Source organism: Carlito syrichta, unplaced genomic scaffold (genome assembly GCF_000164805.1).
Source record: "Carlito syrichta isolate Samal-C Ts95f unplaced genomic scaffold, Tarsius_syrichta-2.0.1 Scaffold314075, whole genome shotgun sequence".
Lineage (NCBI taxonomy): Eukaryota > Metazoa > Chordata > Mammalia > Primates > Tarsiidae > Carlito > Carlito syrichta.
Genome location: NW_007258171.1, coordinates 120044 through 144906, shown reverse-complemented (window position 1 = coordinate 144906; position 24863 = coordinate 120044). Strand labels below are relative to the sequence as shown.

Genomic DNA, 24863 nt, shown 5'->3' with positions numbered 1-24863 from the left:
AATAGGCACATAGACCAATGAAACAGGACAGATTCTGGAAACAAAAACACAGACTGTCAACCAACTCATCTTTGACAAAGTCACTGGGGAAAGCACTGGGGAAAGGAGATCATATTTAGCAAATGGTGCTGGGAAAACTGGCTGGCCACATGCAGAAGAATGAAACTCGATGCCTATCTATCACCATGTACAAAAATCGACTCAAAATGGATCAAAGACCTAAATGTAAAACTTCAAACTATAAGCATTCTAAAAGAAAATGCAGGCAACACCCTTATGTGCATCAGAATAGGCAACAAATTCTTGACCAAGTTCCCAAAAGCAAATACCATAAAAGCTAAGATAGACAAGTGGGGCCTCATCAAACTGAAAAGCTTTTCACAGCGAAAGAAACCATCAAAAGAGTAAAAAGCCTCATGGAATGGGGGAAAAAATTGCAAATTATACATCTGACAAAGTCCTAATATTCACCATTCAGGATCTTTAAGGAACTCAAATGAAGTGAAAGGAAAAGAAAAAACCCAAACAACCCCATTAAAAAGTTGGAGAAGGACAAGAACAGACATTTCTCAAAAGAAGACATACAAGCAGCCAACAGACACATGAAAAACTGCTCAACCTCACTAATCATCAGAGAAATGCGATTCGAAACTTCAATGAGATACCACCTAACTCTGGTAAGGATGGCTATCATTAATAAGTTGAAAAACAGAAGATGCTGGCATGGGTGCAAAGAAAAGGGAACACTTTTATACTGTTGGTGAGAGTGAAAGCAGTTTAACCTCTATGGAAAGTAATGTGGTGATTCCTGAAAGAACTAAAAATTGACCTTCCACGTGATCCAGCAATCTGTCTCCTGGGAATATATCCAGGGGAACATAAATTATTCTTTTTTTTTTTTTTTGAGTCAGAGTCTCACTCTGTTGCCCAGGCTTAAGGGCAGTGGCGTGCTCACAGTCACCACAGCCTTGACTTGCTGGGCTCAGGTGATCCTTCTGCCTCAGCCTACCAAGGAGCTGGAACCACAGGCACGTGCCATCATGCCCGGCTAATTTTTTAATTTATTGTAGAGATGAAGTCTCGCCAAGTTGCCCAGGTTGGTCTCGAACCCATGGGCTCAGGCATTCCTCTCACTTCAGTCTCCCAAAGTGCTGGGATTATAGGCGTGAGCCACCGCACCTGGCTGAATGTAAATTATTCTACAGGAAAAAGACACCTGCACATGCATGTTTACTGCCACTCTATTCACAATAGCAAAAACATGGAGCCAAATCTACTACCCATCAAAATACAATGGAGTATTACACAGCCATAAAGAAGAATAAAATCATGGACTTCACAGCAAATGGAAAGGAATTAGAGATCATAATACTAAGTGAACTATCACAGAAACAAAGAACCAAATATCACATATTTTCATTCATAATGGTAAATGAGCACTGGTTAGAAGCCTGCATGCAGCCGACTCATGTAGTTTACCTTAACTTGTACCCCAAATCTTTATAATTAAAAAAAAACTAAATGTACCAAGCACCCACTGCCATGTAGGCACCTTGAAAAAAAACTGAATATATGAGAACTAGAAAGGAGTTTAGACCTATAAGAAAAATTATTATAAGATCCTAATATTTTCCTGGAAAAGTTTAATTCAGCACCCCACACTCCAATGGACTATAACATTTAATTTTTAAAAATATACCATAGTCAAAATAAAAATAATAGGCCATTTATGGTGGTGGCTCAAACTTTAATCCCAACACTAAAGATGCCTGAGGAAGGAGGATTGCTTGAGCCCAAGAGTTCAAGAATAGCCTGGGCAATATAGCAAGACCTCATTTCAAAAACAAAAAAATGATAATAAAGGAATACTTTGAATATACTTCAGTGGAACAAAATTAAACAAAGAAGAAATAGATAGCCTGAATAGTTTTACATCTGTTAAAGAAATTGAATTTTGACTTAAAACATTCTGAAAAATAAAATGCGAGGCCCAGTTTGTTTAGTTGGTGAGTCCTACTAAGCATTTGAAAAAGAAAACATTACCAATTCTACAATCTCGTCAAGAAAATAGGAGAGGAACGAATACTTCCTAACCCATTTTGTATGGCGAAAATTACCCTGCTACAAGGACCAGACAAAGGCAGTAAAAGAAAAGAAAACTACAGAGAAAATGACAGACAGCATGCACTTGGTCCTCCATATTCACAGGTTCCACATCCATGATTTCAACCAACTGCAGTTCAAAAATACTCAAAAAAAATTGTGTTTGTACTGAACATGCCCAGACATTTTTCTTGTGATAATTCTCTAAACAATACAGTATAACAACTATTTACATAGCATTTACATTGTAGCAGATATTACAATAATATACAGGTAATTTAGAGTATAATGGCTGATGTACCTAGGTTACATACAAATACTAAGTCATTTAGTGTCAGGGAGTTGAACTTCTGTGGATTTTGGTATTTAAGGGAGGTCTTCTTTCATGAGCATACATATAAAATCCTCTGCAAAATATTAGCAAATGAAACCCAGGCACAGGAAAAACTGAACAAGACCAAACTTAATTACTTCTTAGAATAATTTGAAATTTTATTTATTTTTTGGAGTAAGAGTCTTAATCTGTCACCCAGGCTGGAGTGCAGTGGCATGCTTTCAGCCACCACAGCTTCGACCTGCTGTACTCAGGCAATCCTTCCACCTCAGCTTCCCAAGTAGCTGGAACTACAGGCATGCACCACCACACCTGGCTAAATTAGATATCTCTATGGCAGTAAATCAGACCACTGGGCAAATTCCTTGAAAATCATAATTGATTGGACAGGCTTGGTGGCTCAGCCTGTAATTCCAGCACTTTGGGAGGCCGAGGCAAGTGGATTGCCTGAGTCTGTGGGTTTGAGAACAGGCTGGGCAACTTGGCGAGACTTCATCTCTACAATAAAATTTTAAAAATTAGCCAGGCATGGTAGCACACACCTTTAGTTCTGGCTACTTGGAAGGCTGAGGCAGAAGGATCGCCAGAGACCAGCAAGTTTACGCTGGGGTGGCTTTGAGCATGCTACTGCACTAGAGGCTCCAACTCTCACACACACACACACACACACACACACACACACACACACACACACGTCACAACTGATCAAGTGTTGGTTGAAAATACTAATACACACCTACTGTGTGCCAGGACTTGAGGCAGGGACTAGGAAATGGTCCGGGAGGGTGTCAGGTGGGACAAAGGGGCTCAGAGCAGGGAGACAACGGGAAAGCATAGAGAGGAACCCAGACACTGCCACAGCTTCAAGTTCTGATGTGGGAGGCCTGGAACAACCCAGCCCTGCCTCCTGGAGACTGGGAGGATGCCATGAAATGCAGTCTCACTGATCTTCCCGTGTGTAGGGGCTGACAGGGTCAAAGAAGAGCTGGATAGGTCCCGAGCCTTTATTTACCTGTCCAAACCTGCTGGGAACAGGCAGGGGTGCGTGGGGAGTAGGAGACAGTGTGGTGGAAGGGAGCAGAGAAAAGAGGTCTTGGAGAACAAGGGCTTCAGAGCCAGTCCTCCACCCTCAGCATCCACCCAGAGCCCATGGCTGTCAGGACCCAGGATCCCAGCCCACTCAGCCCTGGGAGTCCAGGGGTGCTCCGGATACACTGGTCAAACACATTTTAAACAAATCTCTATTGATTCCATTTATTAATTCCAGGAAAAAAGGGGGAGAGCCCTCCAGCCCAGGAAGGAAGCATCCAGCTGCACAGGAGGGGAGGGGGCCCGTCCAGAGTCCCAGGTCTTCCCGAGGATGCCATCAGCATCTGCTCCACAGCTGGATCAGCTTTCTAGAGGAGGGTGAAAAGAAAGGAAATGGGAGGAGAGGAGTCCCGTGCCTCTGCCCTGCAGCGGAGGAGGGAAGCGGCTTGGGGGCTGCCAGCCAAGCTTTGTCTTCGCAGCCTGCAGGGCCCCCACCCCACCCGTGCAACTGCTGCCCCGGGTCTTTGGGCCTGATTCCCCAGCTGCCCTCCCCAGGCCACCAACACCGCCCGGGTGGAGAGCAGGCGAGGGAGCACCTGGCGGAGGGCACAGCCCTGAGGAGGCCAGGAGGCCGAGCAGGGAAGCATCACCTGCCACTCGTAGCTCCACGGGGGCGCTGAGCTCCGACTCGAAGGGGATGGGCCACGAGGAGCGGTATCGGCAGCTGTAGTTGCCGGCGTGCTGGGGCCCCACATAGACCAGCACCAGGTCCGCCGAGGACCCGCCGGGTATGAGCATGGCCGAGGGCTCCGTGTCCCCCGCCCGAAGCAGCTCGAAGGTGACGTCGGCGATGGGGCCCTCGCAGCGCAGAACAGCGTCTCTGCCCGGGGTCACCGCCCCGCTCCACAGGGGCTGGAGCTGCGGCCTGGGAGGGGGTCCTGGCGGAGCGGGCACCTTGAGGTGAAGCCCAGCCCCGCTCCTCCGTGTCTGGTCCCACGATGGCCGCCCGCCCCCCAAACCCGGCCATCCCCACCGGCATCTCCTGTTCCCCAGTGCCCAGTTCGCCGCACCCTTCGCCCAGGACCTCGGAGTCCCCCGACTACAGTGTGCTCTGAGTCGCCCTGGGGTCCCAGCGTCAGGCCCTCAGGACTCGAAGGGAAGGACTGGCCATGGGAAACAGCGTTACCGCGGAGGGCGTGGCCAGAGGTCTGGAGGCGGGACGTGCCCACTGCCCTGTGTGGCCTCTGCACCCGGGGACCTTGGTGAGGAAACAGGAGGGACAAACAGACCCCAGGGCGGCGGGGGCTGGGGAGAGCCACACATTAACCTGTGGAGGACCGGGCCTGGCAGGAAGTGGGGGTCAAAATCCAATGGGGCAACAACTGACATGCATGTAGCACAGAGAAACTGAAGCACAGATGCAAAGTCAGGGGGGATTGAATCAGGAAACTGGGTCCAGTCTCCAAGCTCTGGACCACGACGCTAATGAGGTCAACAAGCTCATCCCGTGGGAGATAAGATAAATTCGAGGCGTGTCTAGGACCCCTGGTCGCCGAACCCCCACACCCGCAGGAGGCCATGGGGCAGAACCAAGGCCTGGGCTCTGCCTTAGGCCCCGAGGAAAGCGACCGCGCCCGCTCACCGTCCACGAGCAGCTCCCAGGGCGCGCTGGGCGCCGACCCCGCGAACGGCGGCAGCAGGTCCACGTAGACGCAGCTGTAGTTGGCCGAGTCGGCCACCGAGACGTCGCGCAGCTCGAAGTCGGCCTCGGTCCCCGCGGGGCTCTGCAGACGGTGCACCCGGCGCCCGCCCGCGTCCTCGCGCACCAGGGCGAAGCGCACCCTGTCACGGGGCGCCAGGCACCGCAGCTGCACGCGCGTGCCGGGCTCGGGGCTGCGACTGGCGGGCTTCGCCGAGAGTATGGGCGCCGGCAGCGTCTCTGCAGGGGGAGGACGCGGGCTGACCGGGACCTGGGCGGCTCGGACCCCACGCTGGCCCAGCCTTGCGGCCTTGGCCGTGGTCGAGCCTTCTACCCGAAAGGATTGGTCGGTTTCCCCACTCAGCAGACCCTCTAGGACCGCGCTACTCACACCCGGACCACCCGCCGGCTGCTTACTGCACGTCTCACGCACACCCCTTCACTGTTTCTTATTTTGCTTGTGTACAGAAACCTCTGCGAGCCGGGCTCGGTGGCTCAGCCAGTAATCCCGCGCCTTTGGGAGGTTGAGGTGAGTGGATTGCCTGAGCCAGCGGGTTCGAGACCCGCCTGGGCAATCTGGCGAGACCTCATCTCTACAATAAATCAAAAAATTAGCCGGGCGTGGTAGCGCATGCCTGTAATTTCGGCTACTCGGAAGGCTGAGGCGGAAGGATTCTGGAACCCAGCAGGCGAGGCTGCGGTGACTGGGAGCGGCCACTGCACTCGTCTGAGCGACAGAGTGAGACTCCAACTCAAAAAAAAAAAAAAAAAAAAGAAACCTCTGCGAAGGGGAACACGTTTTGTCTGTGGCCTGATGCCTCATGCTCGATGGACGCTCAGCCGTGGATTCACCCACAAGCATCTGCCGGGCAACACCCCAACGCGCGCCCTGCACCGGAGGCCTGTGAACTCGCTGGACGTGGGGCTCACAATCCGGTGCTGAGTTGACCAAGTATCACCGAGTTCTAGGCGCACAGATGGAGGAGCAGCCACAGCCTGGGGGCTTTTGGCAGGCGGCTCCATGTGGTCCAGGCCAGACCTGCCTGTTGCCCCACTGATGGCATGGGGTCTCGAGGTTGCCAAGCCACTGCGCCATTTGTGACTGAGGAAACAGGCCGGGCGGGTGAGTTAGGACCGACCCTCGCCCCACTCCCGTACCTGCCCAGCGCCCTCACCGTCGCTGACAGTCAGCTCCACCGGAGCACTGTCCTCGGACCAGGCATCAGGCTCGCCAACCGGTCGGTAGCGGCAGGTGTATTTATCATTGTCCCCCGAGGCCAGCGCGTCCAGGTGGAAGAAGACGCGGCCCGGGGTGGTGCTGCTCATGGGCACCTGCAACTCCCTGTCCGCCCGCCGCAGCTGGAAGAGCACGCCGCTCCGGGGTGCCACGCAGACGAGGGTGGTGTGCTGGCCGGGGCTCAGGATGCCTGAAGACTCCCTCTTTGTTCTCAGCTGGGGCGGGGGTGGCATAGCTGCAAGATAAGGGTCAGGGCTGCCACACCCAGGCCTCTTATCCTGCCAGAGCCACCCTCTGCCCTTTCTCAGATCTCTGCCCTCTGGGTGGCAGCCTGGAAGCCCCCTTCTCTCTTTGGGCAACCATCAGGCCCTGGCAACTGTGGGCAGTTCTGGGGCCTGGTCCTGGGCATGGGAACTCAGGGTGGAGGACAAGGTCAGCCTGGCTCTGCCCTCCAGGATCCTTCTCCCCCAGAAGCCCAATGAGAGGGTACAATAGTCACCCAGCTCCTTGATGGTCACGGTGGCGCTGGACACTGCAGGAATGCCTGCTACCTGGGTCTGGTAGCTGCAGCTATAGTTGCCACCCTGGTGGACAGGGAAGGTAGCCTTCACGTCCTCTCTGGCCTCAGCCGCCTCCAGAAACTTGTTGTCGCCTTCCCGCCTCAGAGTAAAGGTCACACCCCGCAGTCCCCCGTGGCACACCAGTTTGGTGTTCAGGCCGGGTGTGATCCAGGACACTGGCTCCGCTGAGAGCCAGGGTGGGGGAAAGGACACTGTGGGGGAGGCAAGAGTGTTGAGTGTTCTGCGTGAATCAGGAGACCTAATGGCTTCCCAGAACCTGGGCCCCACACTCATGAAAATGTGAGGGAGACAGGGATGGAGGGCATCCGTGGGGGAAAGGGGCGGGGACTGGTGGGAACTGGGTGTACAGCAAGAGGAAGAAGTGGTTAGGGGTGGTAGGGCATGCTGGCCTGATGGACTCTTAATCACTTATTCCTCACTGTCCTCTGGGGTCAGGACAAATGTCATCCCCATTTGACAGATGAGGAAACAGAGGCTTAGAGCTATCATCATAGGAATGGACACCCCCATGAGCCCCTCTCCACCACCTCCTCCCCACTCTGCTCACTTGTCCACGTCAACTCCAGGAGGTTGCTCAACCCAGTCCATCCTCCAGACATGCCTGAGCGGCAGCGGTAGCGTCCCTGGGTGTCACCTGCCAGTAGGAACTGGTGCTTATTGGCAGATGAGTTGAGGTGCACGACATCCAGGGATACCCCGTTCTTGAACAGCTGAAAGTCAGGGGTTGCCAGGCGGGCCTGGCATGTCAGCAACATGTATGTCTTGGGATCTTGCCACGATTTGGGTTCAGTCCACAGGCTAGGCCGGGTATCGAAATCTGTGAGGGGTGGCCAGTTTAGTTTGGTGCCATGCTAGGGGCTTACCCACCACCTGGGCCTCCACCCCCAGACCCCAGTTCTGTACTTACATGTGGCTGCATCTGACACTGGGCCCAAGATGAGACCTGCAGAGACAGCACCTGTGAGGCCCCCATTCCACCCCTGGAACCCTAGGGGACCCAGGTCCCAGATACCTCACCCCAGAGCATCAGGCAGGCCGTGAATGTGGACATGATGGTGGCTCACTTTGGCTGCCAGTGAGTGTTGGGGTGGGTGTCTGGATTATAAGACCTGAGTGCAGGGGGTGAAGCATGGCAGGCATTGACCTTTTCCCTTATTTGTCTTTCCCAAACATCAGGGGCAGGACTTGCGAGGGGTGGGGACAAAGGGCGAAACTCTGAGCCTGAAGAGAGCCCTGGGATTCCCAGGAACAATGATCATCAATAATCATGGGTAATTAGTAAACAAAATTAGTAATGAGTCCGGACATGGCGGCTCATGCCTGTCATCCCAGGACTTTGGGAGGTGGAGGCGAGAGGATTTCCTGAGCCTGTGGTTTCGAGACCAGGCCAGGCGACATGGTGAGCCTCGTCACTACAATAAATAAAAACTATTAGCCAGGTGTGGTGGTGCATGCCTGTGCTTCCAGCTACTTGGAAGACTGAGGTGGAAGGATCGCCTGAGTCCAGCAGATTGAGGCTGTGGTGGCTGTGAACGTGCCACTGCACTCAAGCCTGGGCAACAGAGTGACTCCAACTGGAAAAAAAAATCAGTAATGAATGATAAAGAAATCATAAAATTGGCCTATCCTTGGGTCAGGGCTGGGATTCTTTTCCAGGAGGGACACTGAGTCCTCCCTTGCCCACCCCTAGAGCTACTAAGGTCAAGGGCGCAGTGTCAGGGCCAACACAGAAGCTTACATGGCCCCTCCCACCAGACAGCACCCCATGTGGGACACAAAGGTGGGGTTGCCTGTGTTCGGATTTCCTGTAGTTGTTGTGATGTTGACTGTCTGGAGGTGCATCCTTGCTCTTCCTGGGAGCTGAGGTTCCTTCAGTATCACTGGTGGATTCTGTGAGACCCGCCCACCATGGATCTGGAGTCAGATTTGCACTAGGTCATTCAACTCAGATTGCGCTTCCCACTTGACCCTTGACATGACATGTGCTAGGGTTGTGTGCGGTTCCCTGAATTCCTTGTTGCCCCTCATGGGGTTGTGGCCTGTGCCAGGCCATAACTCCACCTTCCCACTGCTTCCCCTCACGCCATAACCCACCCTTGTGGCCTTCTTCCTCCCTGTGGCCTCCTGTTGTGAGGGAAAATTCCCACCCTCACCTCCCACCGTATTCCTCCTCACCCATCCATTCCATAAGCTTTTATCGAGCATCTACCATGAGCCCACACAACGAAGACAGTGGGAAAACATACATTCAGGCCCTGCTTGAATGGATCCTGGTTTCCAGGGAGACAGAGAAAGCAGAGGGCAGGTGCAAGGAAAAACATGAACTTGACAACGTGATGGGGCCTGGGGCCAGAGGAGCCGCATGGCACCTGAGGGTCAGGGAAGGTTTCTTGGGCAGCAGAGATTTTGAATGCAGTCATGAGGTTGAGCCCTGCAGATAACTGGTCCTGAGTAGAGAGAACAGACAGAGCCAAGGCTGAGGGTGAGACTGAACAACAAAACTAGAAAGGAAGGAACACAGGTGGCGAGGGGCAGGGAGTGGTCAAGAGATCAGTGATGCTGGGCCTGGTGGGCACTGCAGGGTTTTGGCTTCTGCTGAGTGGGAATGGGGCGCTGGGGAGACTCCCGTGTGTGGCTTCCTTTCCACTATGCTGAGCGCCATCTGTGTGCCCTGCATCCTGCTCAGAGTCAGCACCTGGAAGGAGGCTGTGTGTCCAGGTGGGTGGGGGGAGGATGCATCCTTTGCAGAAGAGACAACCAAGTGCTGAGGCCTGTGGGCATCACCAGGCCTGGAGCACCCAGACAAGGATGGGTGGCCAAGCCAGAGAAGACCTCAGGGTGTGCACAGAACTTAAGGTCAGACCACCTAATTGTGGCAGAACCTCTCAGCTCATTGGTGGTGGGGCTTCCCAGGCAGCCAGGGGCATGGTTTAGTCACAGGTTTGCAGAGAGGGGGCTGAAAGTCCAGGGGTGGGGGCCTTCGAGTTTCTCTTGGCACTTCCAGCCCCAGCCCTCAGGTTCCCCCAGCCCTCTGGGTGGCAGCTGTTTCCTGCAAATATTAACCTCTGAGTTTCTGCAACGTCCCACTTTTGCTCTCTGAACCTTGCAAAGTCTTCATAACCAGGTCCCTAACTTACATCCTCTCTGCTTGAGATATCTAGTATGGTTTCTATTTCCTGACTTGACCCCAATATGATATGGTACTTGGCATCAAGAAGGGTCCCAAGAGACAGATCCATAAAAACGGGACTCTGGGATTGATTTGGTCCCGATCTCAGTCTGGAACAGTGCTGAGCTTTTTGTCAATAGAGTAGAGCACTAGAAGTCCATGGTGTGTCTTGGCATCATGTCTAAACCATCACCTGTGGTTACTTTAGGTGAAGTGTCGGCTGAAGCCAGCACCTTGGGAGACCATGTGGCCACTGCCCTGAGCAGCTGATGACAGCAGTGGGGACCACATGGACTGTGGGGTGGGTTGGCTGCCTGTGACTGTGCTGGAACTTGCTGAAAGAAATGACAAGCTAGGCCAGGCATGATGGCTCAAGCCTGTAATTCCAGCACTTTGGGAGGCCAAGGTGAGGAAATTGCCTAAGTCCATGGGTTCAAGAACAGCCCAGGCAACTTGGCGAGACCTCATCTCTACACTAAAATAAAATTAAAAAATTAGTCAGGCATGGTAGCACATGCCTGTAGATCCAGCTACTTGGAAGGCTGAAGCCGATGGATCGCCGGAGCCCAGCAGGTTGACACTGGGGTGGCTGTGAGCATGCCACTGCACTCCAGCCTAGATGACAGGGTGAGACTCCAACTCAAAAAAAGAAATGAAATGAAATGACAAGCTCAGGAATTTAAATACTTAGCTCAAGACACAGAGAACCAGGGAGCTTCTGGGCCAGCCCCAAAGGAATTTCTGACTTCTTGCAAAGAGCCAATATAGCAGAAACTGAAACAGACCTTAATTGCATGGATTACAGAATTACAACCTACAATGAATTCTTAGATCCACGAAGTGACACCTGTGAGAGTTAGGGCAAGGAGCGGCACTGAGGCTTGGAAAGGGGTTGTGTGAATTCAGAGGCAGATCAGAATCTTGTCACACTTGCACCAGGAGTTGTGCTAGCCTGCCCTAGTCAAGGTAACACATTTGGATCAGCAGCTGCAATTGGAGTCATGGCTCAGGAATCCATTGTTACTCCAGGATCGATCCGTCTTCTGCACAGGCCAGTTGAGTAGAAAGGTATGTGGTGAGAATTGCCAGCCTGCAGCTGTAAGGTCCTTGATAGTGGCACTTATCTTTGCAACTTCCCCAGGGATGTTGTCTTGCTTCTGGCTTGGCATCCTAGCAGAGTGGGGATGTTCTAGGGGTTTTTGCTTGGGCTCTTCTACTTTAATGACACCTATGGGGCAAATTCTATGGGGCAAAGAGCCAATGTGGTGATGGAGGGCAACATACATGCAATGACAACATGAGCACACCCTGGCTATGGCCCCAAACAGAGGGCTGGAGCCTGGGGAGGGGTCCTGGGGTGGCCAACATGGGATGTCTCCTTCCCCTCAGGCTCCATACCTGGGCACGCAGGTCCTGCTGAGGCTGTGGGTAAGGTGTCCTTCTGCCTGCTGACCACATCCTGGTCCTCTGCGGAGTAAATTTTCTCATGCCCCCTTCCTTGAGGCAGTCGGCCCCTGGGTTGGTTCAGACAAGATCGGGCACATCTGGATCATTGCCCATAACCTTTTATTACCTTCAGTTCACCTTTAGTTTATGATAATGAAAAAAAAAATAATAACCCTACCCCTACAAAGAAATTGCAGCCATTTGTATATATGCGACCTATGTATAAGCATATTCTTACACTGCACTTGCACACTGGAAACTCCACTCTTTATATGCTTAATCCTGCACTCTGCTCTATGTAAAATGTTGTATGACTCCTGTGTCTTTTAGAATTGGGAGCGGTTTTTTTCTGTCCAGCCAGTCACCCCTGGACCACCTTCTCCGTACTAAGTTTCTAAATAAAGCCTGTGTCTCATCTGTGTCTCCAAGTCATCTCTCTGGCCTCACAGTGCCTTCCCTTTGAGGGTCTTTGGGGATCTGGCACAACAGTGATACCACCACTTGCTGAGTCCGTCTCTTCCAATCATCCATCCTTTCCACATGGAAATAACCAAAGTGGTATACACACACAATGAACCCAGCAGGAAACAAACGTGGGCCATAAAATCCTGCTTTGTCTAGTGGACCACAGAGTGTTTGGAGACTAGCCTCAACTCAGAGCCAGTCTCTCTCAATCTGGGAAAGATCTGGTATTTCCTGCCCCCACCTTCACCTTGGGGAAATGGCATCAGACCCTTTGAGGGAGGTCTACAGTCCATGCTTGTGGCTGGCCTGGTCTTCTCTTTAAAGGGATTGGCCCACCCTTCAATTGAGGGGCACTGTGTCTGGGAACAGACCTAGGTCTGAAAGCTGGGTGATGGCTGTAAACCATGCAGCTGCTTTGTAAGGGGCCTCCGTTTCCTCCAACAACCTTTCTGCCCCAGACCTCAAGTGAGTCAGGCATGCTTTAAATGGACAAGTGTAAAATCTGACCCGGAAGGGTACTATTATATTCCAAAATAATTGCAAGGTTTTATTCATGTAATTGGCATAAACGTGGAGAACAAATATGAGGGATGGCATATAAAAGTATTTGATCAAGAAGGATGTGACCAACAGTGGACTAGATCAAATTTAACTATATGTACAACTTACAAAGATTGGATTTAGAGTGTTAGCTTGTGTGGCTTGAAGGATGTTGAGTTTGTTTGACTAAGACCTGGACTCAGTGGTAGCCCAAATTCAATAGAGTTGAATTGCCAGAATTCCCCCAGTGTAATTTGGAGCAAGGAACCCAAAGGCTTAAGAATACAGGAAGTGGGAAGGGGCCAGGAGAGGCCGCGTTCAGTCGGGTGCCGGCAGCAGTGGCAGTGCCGTCCTATTCTCTGGCTCTCCTCGCCACCTCTCCTCCTTGCTTCCGGAAACATGGCCTCTGGTGTGGCTCTCTCTGATGGCATCATCAAGTTGTTCAATGACATGAAGGTGCGCAAGTCTTCCACACCAGAGGAGGTGAAGAAGCGCGAGAAGGCGGTGCTCTTCTGCTTGAGTGAGGACAAGAAGAACATCATCCTGGAGGAGGGCAAGGAGATCCTGGTAGGTGACATAGGCCAGACTGTCGATGACCCCTACGCCACCTTTGTCAAGATGCTGCCAGACAAGGACTGCCGCCATGCCCTCTATGACACAACTTATGAGACCAAGGAGAGCAAGAAGGAGGACCTGGTGTTTATCTTCTGGGCTCCTGAGTGTGCACCCCTTAAGAGTAAAATGATTTATGCCAGCTCCAAGGACGCCATCAAGAAGAAGCTGACAGGAATCAAGCATGAATTACAAGCAAACTACTATGAGGAGGTCAAGGATCGCTGCACCCTGGCAGAGAAACTGGGGGGCAGTGCCGTCATCTCCCTGGAGGGCAAGCCTTTGTGAGCCCCTTCTGGTGCCCTGCCTAGAGCATCTGGCAGCCCCAGACCTGCTCTCGGGGGTTGCAGGCTGCCCCCTCCCTGCCAGACCGGAGGGGATGGGGGGATCCCAGCAGGGGGAGGGCAATCCCTTCGCCCCAGTTGCCAAACATTCCCCGCACCCCCTGGATTTCCCTCCCTCCATCCCTGACGGTTCTGGCCTTCCCTAACTGCCTTTGATCTTGATTCCTCTTGGGTTGAAGTAGACCAAGTTCCCCATGGGCACCCCAGTTTGGGGGGGGCGCTGTATTTTTTTTAACAAAACCCTCACTCCCCACCTGTTCCTCTCCCTTTCCGTGCTGCCAACTTCTAACTGCATAGTGACTCTGTGCTTGTCTGTTTAGTTCTGTGTACAAATGGAATGTTGTGGAGATGACCCCTCCCCATGCCGGCTGGTTCCTCTCCCTTTTCCCTTGGTCATGGCCATTCATGTAAGCAGGACCAGTAAGGGACTTTCGATTAAAAAAGACAAAAAAACAAAAAAAAAAGAATACAGGAAGTGTTGAAGTGGGTTTATCATGAGCAATATCACACATGCACACACACAGGATATTCTTGGTATAAAAAATTCAGGAAATATATTAGTCAGAGGGGTACCTGCACCCCAGAAAGTTGCTGTAGTGGCTGTCCTTCATAGGCCAGTATGGCCCTAGGAGATGCTACCATTGAAATGGCCACTCTTTGGGCGTGACAGAGCTCAAATGACAGGGCCTAACTGCCAGAGATGAGATGTGCATTTACCACCATTGGCAGCAGTAACAATAGTGGGGAGTAGTCAGAATGCTTTAACCTCAGGGAAGGAAGGGCAGCTTCTGCTGGGGAGAGAGGCTGGGGAAAACTTGAGAGACTGAAGATTTGCTCTTTCACAGCTATTGACCTGGTGAATGTTTTTTCTCTACCGATATGCAAGGACCACCAGAATTGTCTTCTTTTTTCCTGACAAGGACAACAGTATACCTTCACAGCTAGCCTCTGGGCTAAGTCTGTAATTTCATGATTCTGTCATAATCTGCAGAGACGTTGATCATCCTGACTTTCCACAGAATATCATGCCCATCCACTACATGGATGATGAGCTCATAGAATGTCATGAACACAAAGCAGCAGGTATGTTAAGTGACTAAGTAAGTTAGATGCATGTCAGACCCACCTCCTCAGTGAAGAGTCTCTCAGTTTGGAGCTTGCTGGGATAGCCCCTCCTAAGAAAAAAGACAAGGGCTAGATGGGGTGGCTCATGCCTGTTAATCCCAGCACTTTGGGAGGCCAAGGCAGGAGAATTGCTTGAGGCCAGGAGTTTGAAACCAGCCTGGATAACATACTGAGACCCTGTCTCTACAAAATAAAAATTAAGAATAAAAACAAGACCAATTGTTGTGATATGCACTACCACTAAGAAAGAAGAATCAGTGCTAGGTGAGTCCCTGGGTTTTGGACACAACATATATACTCAAGTGTGCTTCTCCAATCTATTTACCGTCTTCAATTCTATGTGTTTTGTGTGGGACTCAGAACAAGAGAAGTCCACATAGCTGGTCCTGTATACAAAGCAAACGATCACTTGGGCCCTACGACCCAGAAGATCCAACCAGGCCACTGGATCTTGTACAACTCCAATTTATCTGGGGCAAATAAGAATGCTGAGCTCGGCCAGGTCCAGTGGCTCCTGCTTATAATCCCAGCACTTTGGGAGGCTGAGGTGGGAGAATAGCCTGAGCCCATGGGCAATTAGCAGCCAGGCTTGGTGGCTCAGCCTGTAATCCCAGCACTTTGGGAGGCTGAGGTGAGTGAATTGCCTGAGCCCACGAATTCAAGACCCACCTGGGCAACTTGGTGAGACCTCATCTCTACAATAAATCAAAAAAATTAACCAGGCGTGGTAGCACACACCTGTAGTTCCAGCTACTTGGAAGGTTGAGGCGGAAGGATTGCTGAAACCCAGCAGGTTGAGCGGCCACTGCACTCCGGTCTGGGTGACAGAGTGTGACTCCAACTCAAAAAAACCCCCAAAACAAACAAACAAACAAAAATTAGCCAGGCATGGTGGTGCATGCCTGTAGTTCCACCTACTTGGAAGGCTAAGGCAGAAGGATCACCTGAGCCCAGAAGGTAGAGGTTGTGGTGGCTGTGAGCATGCATACCACTGCACTCCAGCCTGGGCAACAGAGTGAGAATCCAACTCAGAAAAAAAAAAAGAATGCTGAGCTCTTGATTTCTGAGCAGAGCTTTCTCTCTCCTGTGCCCCCTCAGTCAGCCATGGTTCAACTTTCTCAGATGTCCAAGCCCCTCTGTCCAGCTCCTAGGTTCTGGTAAGGCCACTTCTTTTTTGCACCCCCAGTTCTAGAGGTTCAGTTAGGAATCTCTGATCTATCTAAATATTCCCCGTGTTCTTCCAGTCTTTCAAAGCTAAGCAACCAATTCTCTCAAAATACCTAGTTGGGGTCACTTGCTGCCTGACTCCAGCCAAAACAGCTCCCTCTGCCCCACAGGTCACCCCTCCCATCAGACTGGCACCATCCTACCCCATCCCAATGAGGTTCCTGTGCTTTCTGTGCCAGCCTCCTCCCCTCTTTCCTGGGGCCGGCTCAGGGCCTCCCACCTCAGCAGTCAGGATGAGGGTGAAGGAGTCTGTGCAAAGCACCCCATTCAAAAATATGCAAAGCAATGCTCAGTAACCCTTGTGGTAGACCCAGGCAGGCAGTCAACTGCTGGGCTGGGATCCCAACTGCAGAGTCCTCGGGCTACTTCTGGCTGTCCCTGAGGATCCCCTCGGGGCACAAGGATGAAAAGAGGCCTTCCTGGTAGGAAGGTCCTCAGAGGCAGGATTATAGCCCCCCACGCCCCTCCTTCACCCCTCACAGATGCAAGCCTGAGGCTGCCGCTTACCGTCAAGAGGCTCAGGAGCTGAAGGGAAAAGCACAGCCAGTCAGTACACGTGAAGGGGCGAGTGGGGAAGACGCCCTGGCATCTGGTAGGAGGGGGAGACTGAGAAACTCATGGCCTTGGGAGGAGATCAGAGCCCCTGGCAGGGTGACCTGACCATTCTGGCCTGCATGCTAGGGATCCACCTTGGAGAAGAGCCTAGGGATCCAGAGCTTGTTAGGGCAGCCCCCCTCCAAGAGCCCCTCCTGGTGGGGGGGGGACTTGCCCCGCACACATGTCAGAGAAGTTCCCCACGAGACATAAACCCACCGCCTTCCAGAGAGGGTCTGTCTAGTGCTAGAAAGGGCAGGTGCCCACCCCCTCCGAGAGGATAGTGCTGTGGCCACAGGCTAGGGAAGGGTCAGAGAGAGGCTCAGAGAAACATGCTCAGGATGGGAAGAGGCTGGCTGCACAGGTGATCAGCCAGCCTCAACCTGCGGCCAGGGTGAAAGCTGGACATGGGCACGGGGGGGACATAGTTGGCACCACAATGCCCTCAGGGGGTTGGTGTACCCCACTCTACCAGCCTCACCCCACCTCCTCAGGCTACTGATCTGCCCCTCACCATTCATATCATCGTGTGGGCCATCTCTCTCAGCACCCAGCGACAGGAGCCAAGTGGTCCAGGATTCGGATCTGAGATCCCTTCATTGAGAGAGCAGGACACAGAGACTACGCCAACAAAGGCCATGGACACGATGATGGGTCCACAAGGAGCCAGAGGTGTTTCAAGCTGGGAAGGTTCATCCTTAAAAAGAATCCCACACCGGGCGCGCAGGCTCATGCCTGTAATCCCAGCACTTTGGGAAGCGGAGGCAACAAGATTGCCTGAACCCATGGGTTCAACACCAGCCTGGGCAAAATGATGAGACCTTGTCTCTACAATAAATCAAAAAATTAGCCAGTCATGGTGGCACACACCTATAGTTCCAGATACATGGAAAGCTGAGGTGGAAGGATCGCGTGAGCCCAGCAGGTCAAGGCTGCAGTGGCTGTGGGCGTGCCACTGCACTCCAGCCTGGGCAATAGAGTGATGCTTCAACTCAAAAAATAATAATAATAAAAATAAATAAAAAAGATCCCAGCCACAGTGGTGCAGGAGAAAGCTATAGCAGGAGAGAGGGGTGGCGTGAGAGGGAGCAGCTGAGCCAGGATGCGGGTCTGCCCCAACCTCTGCCCCAGGCCTCCTGCCACCCTCGGGGCCCCAGAGCAAGGCCTGGGACAGAGAATCCTTGTGCAACCTGGCTTCTAGCTGGGTCAGGGAAGACAGGGGAGGAAGCTTTTGGGAGCCGCCCAAGCCCAGATCTCTGGTTGAAGTGGCTCCCAAAGGAGACGGGCTGGCACCCCCGATTCTTGCCCCTCAGTGCCGATGCACCCCTCACTGGAGCACAAAGTGCCACCTCTACCCTGTGAACCCCCTCCTCGACCACGGGCCACCACCTGTGTCCCCAGTCAGCCCGGGTTGCCAACAGGGCCCATCACAGGCACTGTCTTTCCAGTCTGGGCGTTCTGCGCCCATCGCAGTCCTGCACATCCCACAGAGAGAGGGTCAGCGCCAACACCTTTACACCAGACGCCGTGGTGCCGGTGTATGGCCAGGAGCTCCACGACCTCCTGCTCAGGGCAGCTTGGGTCAGGGCGTGGCGCAACTCGTGTAGATGCCTGGGGCTTGTCAGGTGGGAGCTCTGGCTGAGGGCCTGCAGCACTGCCAGTGCCAGCAGCCCCAGGGAGGGTCTACAGGGTCACTCTGGCAGGTTCCAGCTCCCCACCCGGCCCCCCCTGGCCTGCTGTGACCCCCACTGTGGCATGCTGCTGCTGAACCCCTGGCACCCAACCTCGGGGCCTCTATGGCTCTTCCCATGCCCCGCCTACAGACACAGCCCTGTCAGAGAGGCCCCTCGCGTGGGTTCAGCACAGTCCAGGGTCCTTGGCCTTCCTCTGCAGCCAATGCAAGGTCCATGTCCTGGGGGTTCCTTCTCACCTCTGTGGCCTGAAATGGGAAAGAGGGCGAAAGCCTTGGAGAACACAGAGAACCCCAAACAGGCGAGTCTCAGGGTGTTAACACCAGTGGGTGGGCAGCCATTACCCCCACCATGTTGTTGGTGGCCTTGGTTGCCCTATGCCTTCTTCAACCTGGAGCAGAAAACCAAGGTCAGCCTCAGTGTGGCACAGGAAACCATGCCCAGCCAGACCTTGGCTCACTTTGCCAGGTTCTAACTTGTGACTCAGGAACACTGCCTCACCCAGAGAGCACTCTGGGCCTGTCCCAAATGTGTCGCACACCCATCCCCACACTTGGCCCCACAGGAAGGTGCCAAGTGGGGCTGTATGCCAGGATGTGGAAAGGCTAAAAGCCACCCACTTCACCAGCACTAGCCACCCTCAGGGCCTCCCTTGAGTCTCTTTGCCTGGCCTTGCCCAACCTGATTACCAGGGAGATGGGGACTCTGTTTGTGAGGAAGAGAATGGACCTACCCCCATTCCAGGAGCCTGGAAGCGATCACCTGGACCTGAACCCTGGCCCACTTGGCTTACCCACTCCCCCTGCCCCCTCCCCTCTCACACAACAGGGGCAATCCGGCAGGACTGTTAATCAGGTAGTGTCCACACCAGGCCTCCGTCCAGGTCCCACCAGAACGGTCCAGGACATGGGTGGCCATGTAGGCCAGACCCCTCAGGGAGAGAAGATGAAGGTGGGAAGGCTTCCATGGTGCTAAGGCCACATCTGCCTCTCCAGCAGCTCTTTCCCCCGGCAACATCTCTACAGCAAGCAAAACTGTCCCCATTTGCCTATGAGCACCCCCTATTGTTCTTTTCTTTCTTTCTTTTTTAGTTTTGCCTGAGCCCAACAAGTTGAGGCTGCCGTGGCCATGAACACATGCCACTGCACTCCAACCTGGGTGACAGAGTGAGACTGCGATTAAAAAAAAAAAAGTGAAAAAGTGGAAACAAGCCAAAATGCCCATCAACTGATAAAGGGATAAATAAAATGCGGGTCTGCATATCCAAGTAATGGAACATTATTCAGCCATAAAAAGGAATGAAGTCTGAGCACAGTGGCTCTCACCTGTAATCCCAGCACTTTGGGAGGCAGAGGCAAGAGGATTGCCTGAGCTCAACTGTTCGAGACCAGAGCAACATGACAAGACCTTGTCTCTACAATAAATCAAAATATTAGCCAGACATGGTGGCGTGAGCCTGTGGTTCCAGCTACTTGGAAGGCTGAGGTGGAAGGATCACCTGAGCCCAGCAGGTTGAGGCCAATTTAAGCTGTTAGCTCCGCCTGCCTTGCCTTTCCCTTGAAAACCCCAACAAAAGCTCTGGCTTCAACTGTCGCCTTGCTCCTACCCCTTCTGCCTCCTGACAGATGCTGGAGCTTTCTTGTGTGGCCCTTCATCCTGTGCTGTGCCCCAGTTCTAGATCTGTGAGCATAATAAATGTTTTCCTGAGCCTCTCCTGTGTCTCCTGACCACACCTGACTGACCATCACTGACTGACCATAAAAGAACACCAGAGCTGCAACTCAGGTGATTCCTACAGAAAGAGTCCCAGGAGACTGGATTCTACCCCTAGAGGCAGGGCAGGGCCCGTTCTGCCTCTCCTCATGATTGAGGAGGGCTTCCAAGAGACCACTGTCTGGAGGACACAGTGGACTGGGCCTGCATTACACAGCTTTCCCCAGAGCAGAGGGCTTTAAGCCCTTGGTGGGTGATTCCTGGATTAGGGGTCTTTGGGGGGCTGTGGAGGGTGGAGACACTAAGTTGAGTCTCTCCCAGGGTGAATTCCTGGGAGCCCTCTGAGGCTGACTTCAGTCCCTTCCCTTTGGCTGCCCAGGCTGGGGAGCTCTGACCACCCCCCGCCAGAGGGGCTTGCCTTGGCACAGCCTTGGCAAAGGCAGGTGAAGGAGATACAGTACTCATGCCATGGAAAGTCTCCAATAACTGGGATGTGGATGGTGTCCATGTACACCTGCTGTGAGTATCATAGAGCATGGAAGATGTAAAGTGACCACTGGGCCAGGTACACAGTAAAGGGCTTCCATGGCCTTGCACAAGACATGGAAAGAAACAGAGAGCCAGGCACCCAGGTACCCTCAGAGGCCTGTACCTCTTCCCTTCCTCAGGGCTTCTCCAGGGCTTTGCTTTGGAGTCCAAGGTCACACGTGGGAAGCCCAGCTGGAGACAAGACCCAGACCCCAAACTGAGCCATGTGATGCAGGCAAGCATTCTCTCTGCCCTCCCAGTAAGTGTGGGGTCAAATGGGCAGAATGGAAGGCAGAATGCCCCGGCAACACCCAGCCCTAGTGAGCCTGCTTCTGGAGTGGGGGCTGAGGGCGTGTCTCTGGAATGAGCGTGGAGGGTGAATTTCAGGGAGAAACTGGAATCATACACAGAGATATGCATTCATATGGGAAAGAAGCATCCCACTCTAGGGGGATGATTCCACCTGGAGTGAGTTGTGGACATCTCTGGGTTCACCTCCTTTCTTCTTCTGGCACTGCGGAGGCTTCCAGGAGATGCGGTCTAGCCGCAGTCCCGAAGGGGGAAGACTAGAGGCTGGTGACAGTCTCAGACCAGCGGAGGAAGATCCCAGAGATAGTGGACACATCAGTGCCCTGGACATTAGTGCCTACTGCAGATTGTTACTCCCTAGCCGCACCAGAGGCTGTGTGCCCAGTTAGAAGAGGTCAAATAAAACCCCAGAGTAAGCTGGGTGCAATGGCTCACACCTGTAGTCCCAACACTTTGGGACGTGGAGGTAAGAGGACTGCCTGAGCCCAGGGGTTTGAGAACATCCTGGGCAACTTGGTAAGACCTCGCCTCTACAATAAATTTAAAAAATCAGCCAGGCATGGTGGTGCACGCTTGCAGTTCCAGTTACTTGGAAGGCTGAGGCAGAAGGATCACCTGAGCCCAGCTGGTCGAGGCTGCCGTGGCCGTGAGTATGCCACTGCACTCCAGCCTGGGTGACAGAGTGAGACACCCACTCAAAAAAATAAAATAAAATAAAATAAAACCCCAGGGTAGGGGGAACTGGGGACGCCACGTGTACAAAGTGAGCTTTAATAAAGGCTACACACGTGTGTGCACGTCCAGGACCACAGCCTTCCCCACCTGGGGTGCCCCTGCACCGCGTGCACCGCCCCTTCCGCGGTCAGGGTGCCGCGCGCCCGCGTGTCGCTTCTCGTGCTCGTGGAGGTTGGAACGCTGGCTGAAGGCGCGGTCGCACTCGTCGCACGCATAGGGCCGCTCGCCAGTGTGCACGCGCTAGTGGCGCATGAGGCTGCAGTTGCGCACGAAGGCCTTCCCGCAGGCGCAGCAGATGTAGGGTTTCTCGCCCGAGTGCAGGCGCTCGTGCTGGCGCAGCTCGGAGCAGCCGCGGAAGGTCTTGTCGCATTCGGGGCAGCTGTAGGGCCGCTCGCCCGTGTGCACGCGCTGGTGCTGCACCAGGCCCGAGCGACCCTTGAAAGCATTCTCACACAGCGGGCACGTGTAGGGCCTGGCGCTGCTGTGCGTGCGCTGGTGGCGGCTGAGGTTGGAGGGCTGGTTGAAGGCCTTGCCGCACTCGGGGCACGCGTAGGGCTTCTCGCCCGTGTGCACGCGCCGATGCTCCACGAGATGTGAGAACAGGCCGAAGGCCTTGACGCACTCGGCGCACGTGAACGATTTGTCGCGGGGCGTGTGCTCCAGCAGGAAGGAGCGCCGGGCCGGGGCCGTGACGCTGCAGTGGCGCTCAGCCGAGTGCGTCTTCTGGTGGCGGTAGAGGCCGGAGCAGCGCACGAAGGCCTTGCCGCACTCGGTGCACTCATAGGGACGCTCGCCGGTGTGGATGCGCTCGTGCTGCAGCAGGCTGGAGGTTCGTGCAAAGGCCTTGCCGCACTCGTCGCACACGTACAGCCGCTGGGCCGTGGCGGCTGGGACGCCGGGGCGAGGGCCCGAGGCCCAGTCGCACTCGGGACACACTGAAGGACCCTCAGCCATCGGCCGCGGCTTGTGGGGGCCAAAGTGTCTCTCGCACCCGGTAGGCGCGCGGGCCTTCTCGGCCTCCTGTGCGCGCTCCTGCGGGCTCCACAGGGTCCTCCCGGCAAAGGCCTCGCCGCACACGCACGCCTGGAGCCGCTCCTGCGGGAGGGAGGTCGGATGCGGGGTGCTCGGGCAGGTCTGGGCGCCCGTCCCCAGTCCACACGGCCCACAGTCCATGTGGACTCCACACAGCTGGGTCCGAGGCTGGCTCTGGGGCAGCCCCTGGCGGCCACAGCAGTCACACGCAGGGGGCTTGCCCTCTCCGGGGGCCACTCTGTGGTGCCATGCCAGGCAGGGGGTCTGGCTGGAGTCCCTGGCACCCGCGGCGCTCCGAAAGGGGACTTCTCTAGCGTGCAGCCTCTCGTGGGTGACCAGGTCAGGGTCATGAGAGGAGGCGGGGCCGCCCGGCTCCTGAACAAGGAATCCGGCTCCCGTGCCGTGATGGGCCCCAAGGCGAGGGCTCACACCAAGGCCACAGCCCTGGGATCCTTCACCTGGTAAAGTCATCCTGCCGCCCGCCGCCCCTTCACAGAGGTCCCCCTCCTCAGGGGGGCATCTCCCAGCTCGGTCTTCTTCGAGGGGCCTCGACTCCTCGGGATTCTCCTCCTGGCCCTGGGGGCTCCTGGCCCCTGGGGGCTCCCTGGCCACTGGGGACTCCGCTCTGCCCAGTGTTCTGGGCCAGAGCCGCCATCCTGGGCTGGGTCCCAACGCGGAGTCCTAGTTGTAGGATCTGGAAGAGCAGAGGAGAAGTGGAGGTTGGTGGTTCCCAGGAAGGGATGAGGGGAGATGGGCCGAAGAGCTCCTGCTGGGCCATCCCCAGCTCTCGTACATGGAGGGGAACAGAATGATGCGACCATGAGCGCCCCAGAGCCAGTGCGGCCTGTCCCTGCTTGAGGTGTCTGCCATGCCCCAGGCCTCCACCCAACCCCAGGGAACAGCTTCCCTGGCTCTCCCTGGATCCCTCACATCACCTATCTCCACACCAGCTTCTAAAACAGCGGCCCCTGGCTCAGGACCTCAGCGGTCCCCTCCCACAATCAACAGAGACTCCCCAGTTGCTCTACAGCCAGCTCCCCAGAATCCCGCCTCCACTCCCCACCCCACTTCCCGGTGGCAAGCCCAGTGCCCTGGATCTTCCTGGCTCCCTGCTTTGGCCAGGCCCATTCACCTGCCATAATCCAGCTGTCCCAGGAGGTGTAAGGTGTCAGACTCACCTGGCAGCAGACTGGGACTCTGCTGTGACCTGAGGTTTCTCGGCTTCACTCACTCATATGATCACTGTACAACCCTCCTGTTCCCTCCAGCCCTGTGTGAGACTGACCTTCAGTCCTGGGCAGGTGAGGCCACCACTCCGCCTGTGCCTCCAAGCCAGGGTTTACTAAGCCTTCATGAAGTTGCATCCAGATCCACAAGGGCACCAGTCCTTCCTGGCTCTCTCTACCCGAAGGTGGCATTCATCAGGGCTAATTTTGAGAAAACCCATCACTCTTCACCCACTGTGGAGTCTGCCACTTTGTGTCTTGGTTTCTCCACCTAACAAATTAGCGGGCTGGAGCTTGAGACTCAAGGAGGCAAGCTTGGAAGTAAGGAACTTCTCTGAGCATGAGGACATCTGGGTGATGCTGGATACCTGCATGTTCTGCCCCAGCACTGGACTGTCCACATGGCCCTTAGAGTGATCTTTCACCATTCAGTCAGCAGAAGAGTGTGAAAGGGAACGGGCACTCTGTTGGATGCATGTCTTTCCTGAACACTCATGCATCTGAGTCTGTGGATATTCGTTTCATGCATGGGGTTGGCTGCCTGACAGTGGAGTTTGGTTACTCTTCCCGACCATCTTGCCCTGAGGTACTGACCCTGTGGTTTCCCAAGAACAGGACTGGGAACAACATGGGCTCCACCTGCCCACTTGCCCACCTATGTTGACTGTCCCAACAGCAGATGGATGTAAACTGATCCCGTAACAGATGCCAGCCCAGAGCTAGAAGGAGCCAGGCTCCTGGACTCCTGAGGGAACTCTCCCAGGGGAGGACAAGGGAGGCTCCTTCTCCAGAATGTGGGGTGTGGCCTCGTTGTGTGAACACAACACATGAACTGGGGTGTCCTGGTTTCAAAAGCTCCGCTTGTACACCCAGGACTGGCAAAGCTGCTGGCAGTAAGCCCCGTCGTGAGGCTCCCTCGGTGCGGTGAGCCAATGAGCCTCCTCTGGCACCCTCCACTCTCAGCACTTGCCCTGAGGACAGATGGGCAAGAAGGCTGGCAGAAAAGAGGCAAGTCCAGAACATGCTCCTACATGACTGGTAGGAACATAAAATGATGCTGCTGCTGTGGAGGTCTATCTGACAGCTCCTCCAAAGACTAAACGTGGTGTCACCACACTCCCAGC

At 54.2% G+C, this 24863-nt stretch overlaps 2 protein-coding genes and 1 pseudogene across 4 annotated transcripts; 1 reads left to right on the top strand and 2 right to left on the bottom strand.

The window, feature by feature from the left end:
- Positions 1-3826: 3826 nt before the first annotated feature.
- On the bottom strand, positions 3827-8034 carry LOC103273522 (alpha-1B-glycoprotein-like). Its single transcript, XM_008070959.2, has 7 exons — positions 8001-8034; positions 7891-7926; positions 7531-7800; positions 6902-7174; positions 6341-6637; positions 5109-5405; positions 3827-4404 (listed from the first exon to the last, which is right to left on the bottom strand). Exons 1-7 carry the CDS (start codon positions 8032-8034, stop codon positions 3827-3829), a joined length of 1785 nt encoding a protein of 594 aa, XP_008069150.2.
- A 4869-nt stretch (positions 8035-12903) lies between these two features.
- Positions 12904-19787, top strand: LOC103273515 (annotated as a pseudogene). Of its 2 annotated transcripts, none has more exons than XR_002482710.1 (2): positions 12904-13688; positions 19773-19787. The product of XR_002482710.1 is annotated as a cofilin-1 pseudogene, transcript variant X1 (transcript). The 2 variants fall into 2 exon arrangements; XR_002482711.1 differs by lacking the exon at positions 19773-19787 and adding an exon at positions 13697-14011 and having other exon boundaries at positions 12916-13573.
- Positions 19788-21526: 1739 nt separating this feature from the next.
- ZNF837 (zinc finger protein 837) lies at positions 21527-24167 on the bottom strand. Its single transcript, XM_021719014.1, is given in 2 exon segments — positions 21527-23194; positions 24108-24167. Coding segments are annotated over 2 exon segments (1728 nt in total).
- Positions 24168-24863: the final 696 nt, after the last annotated feature.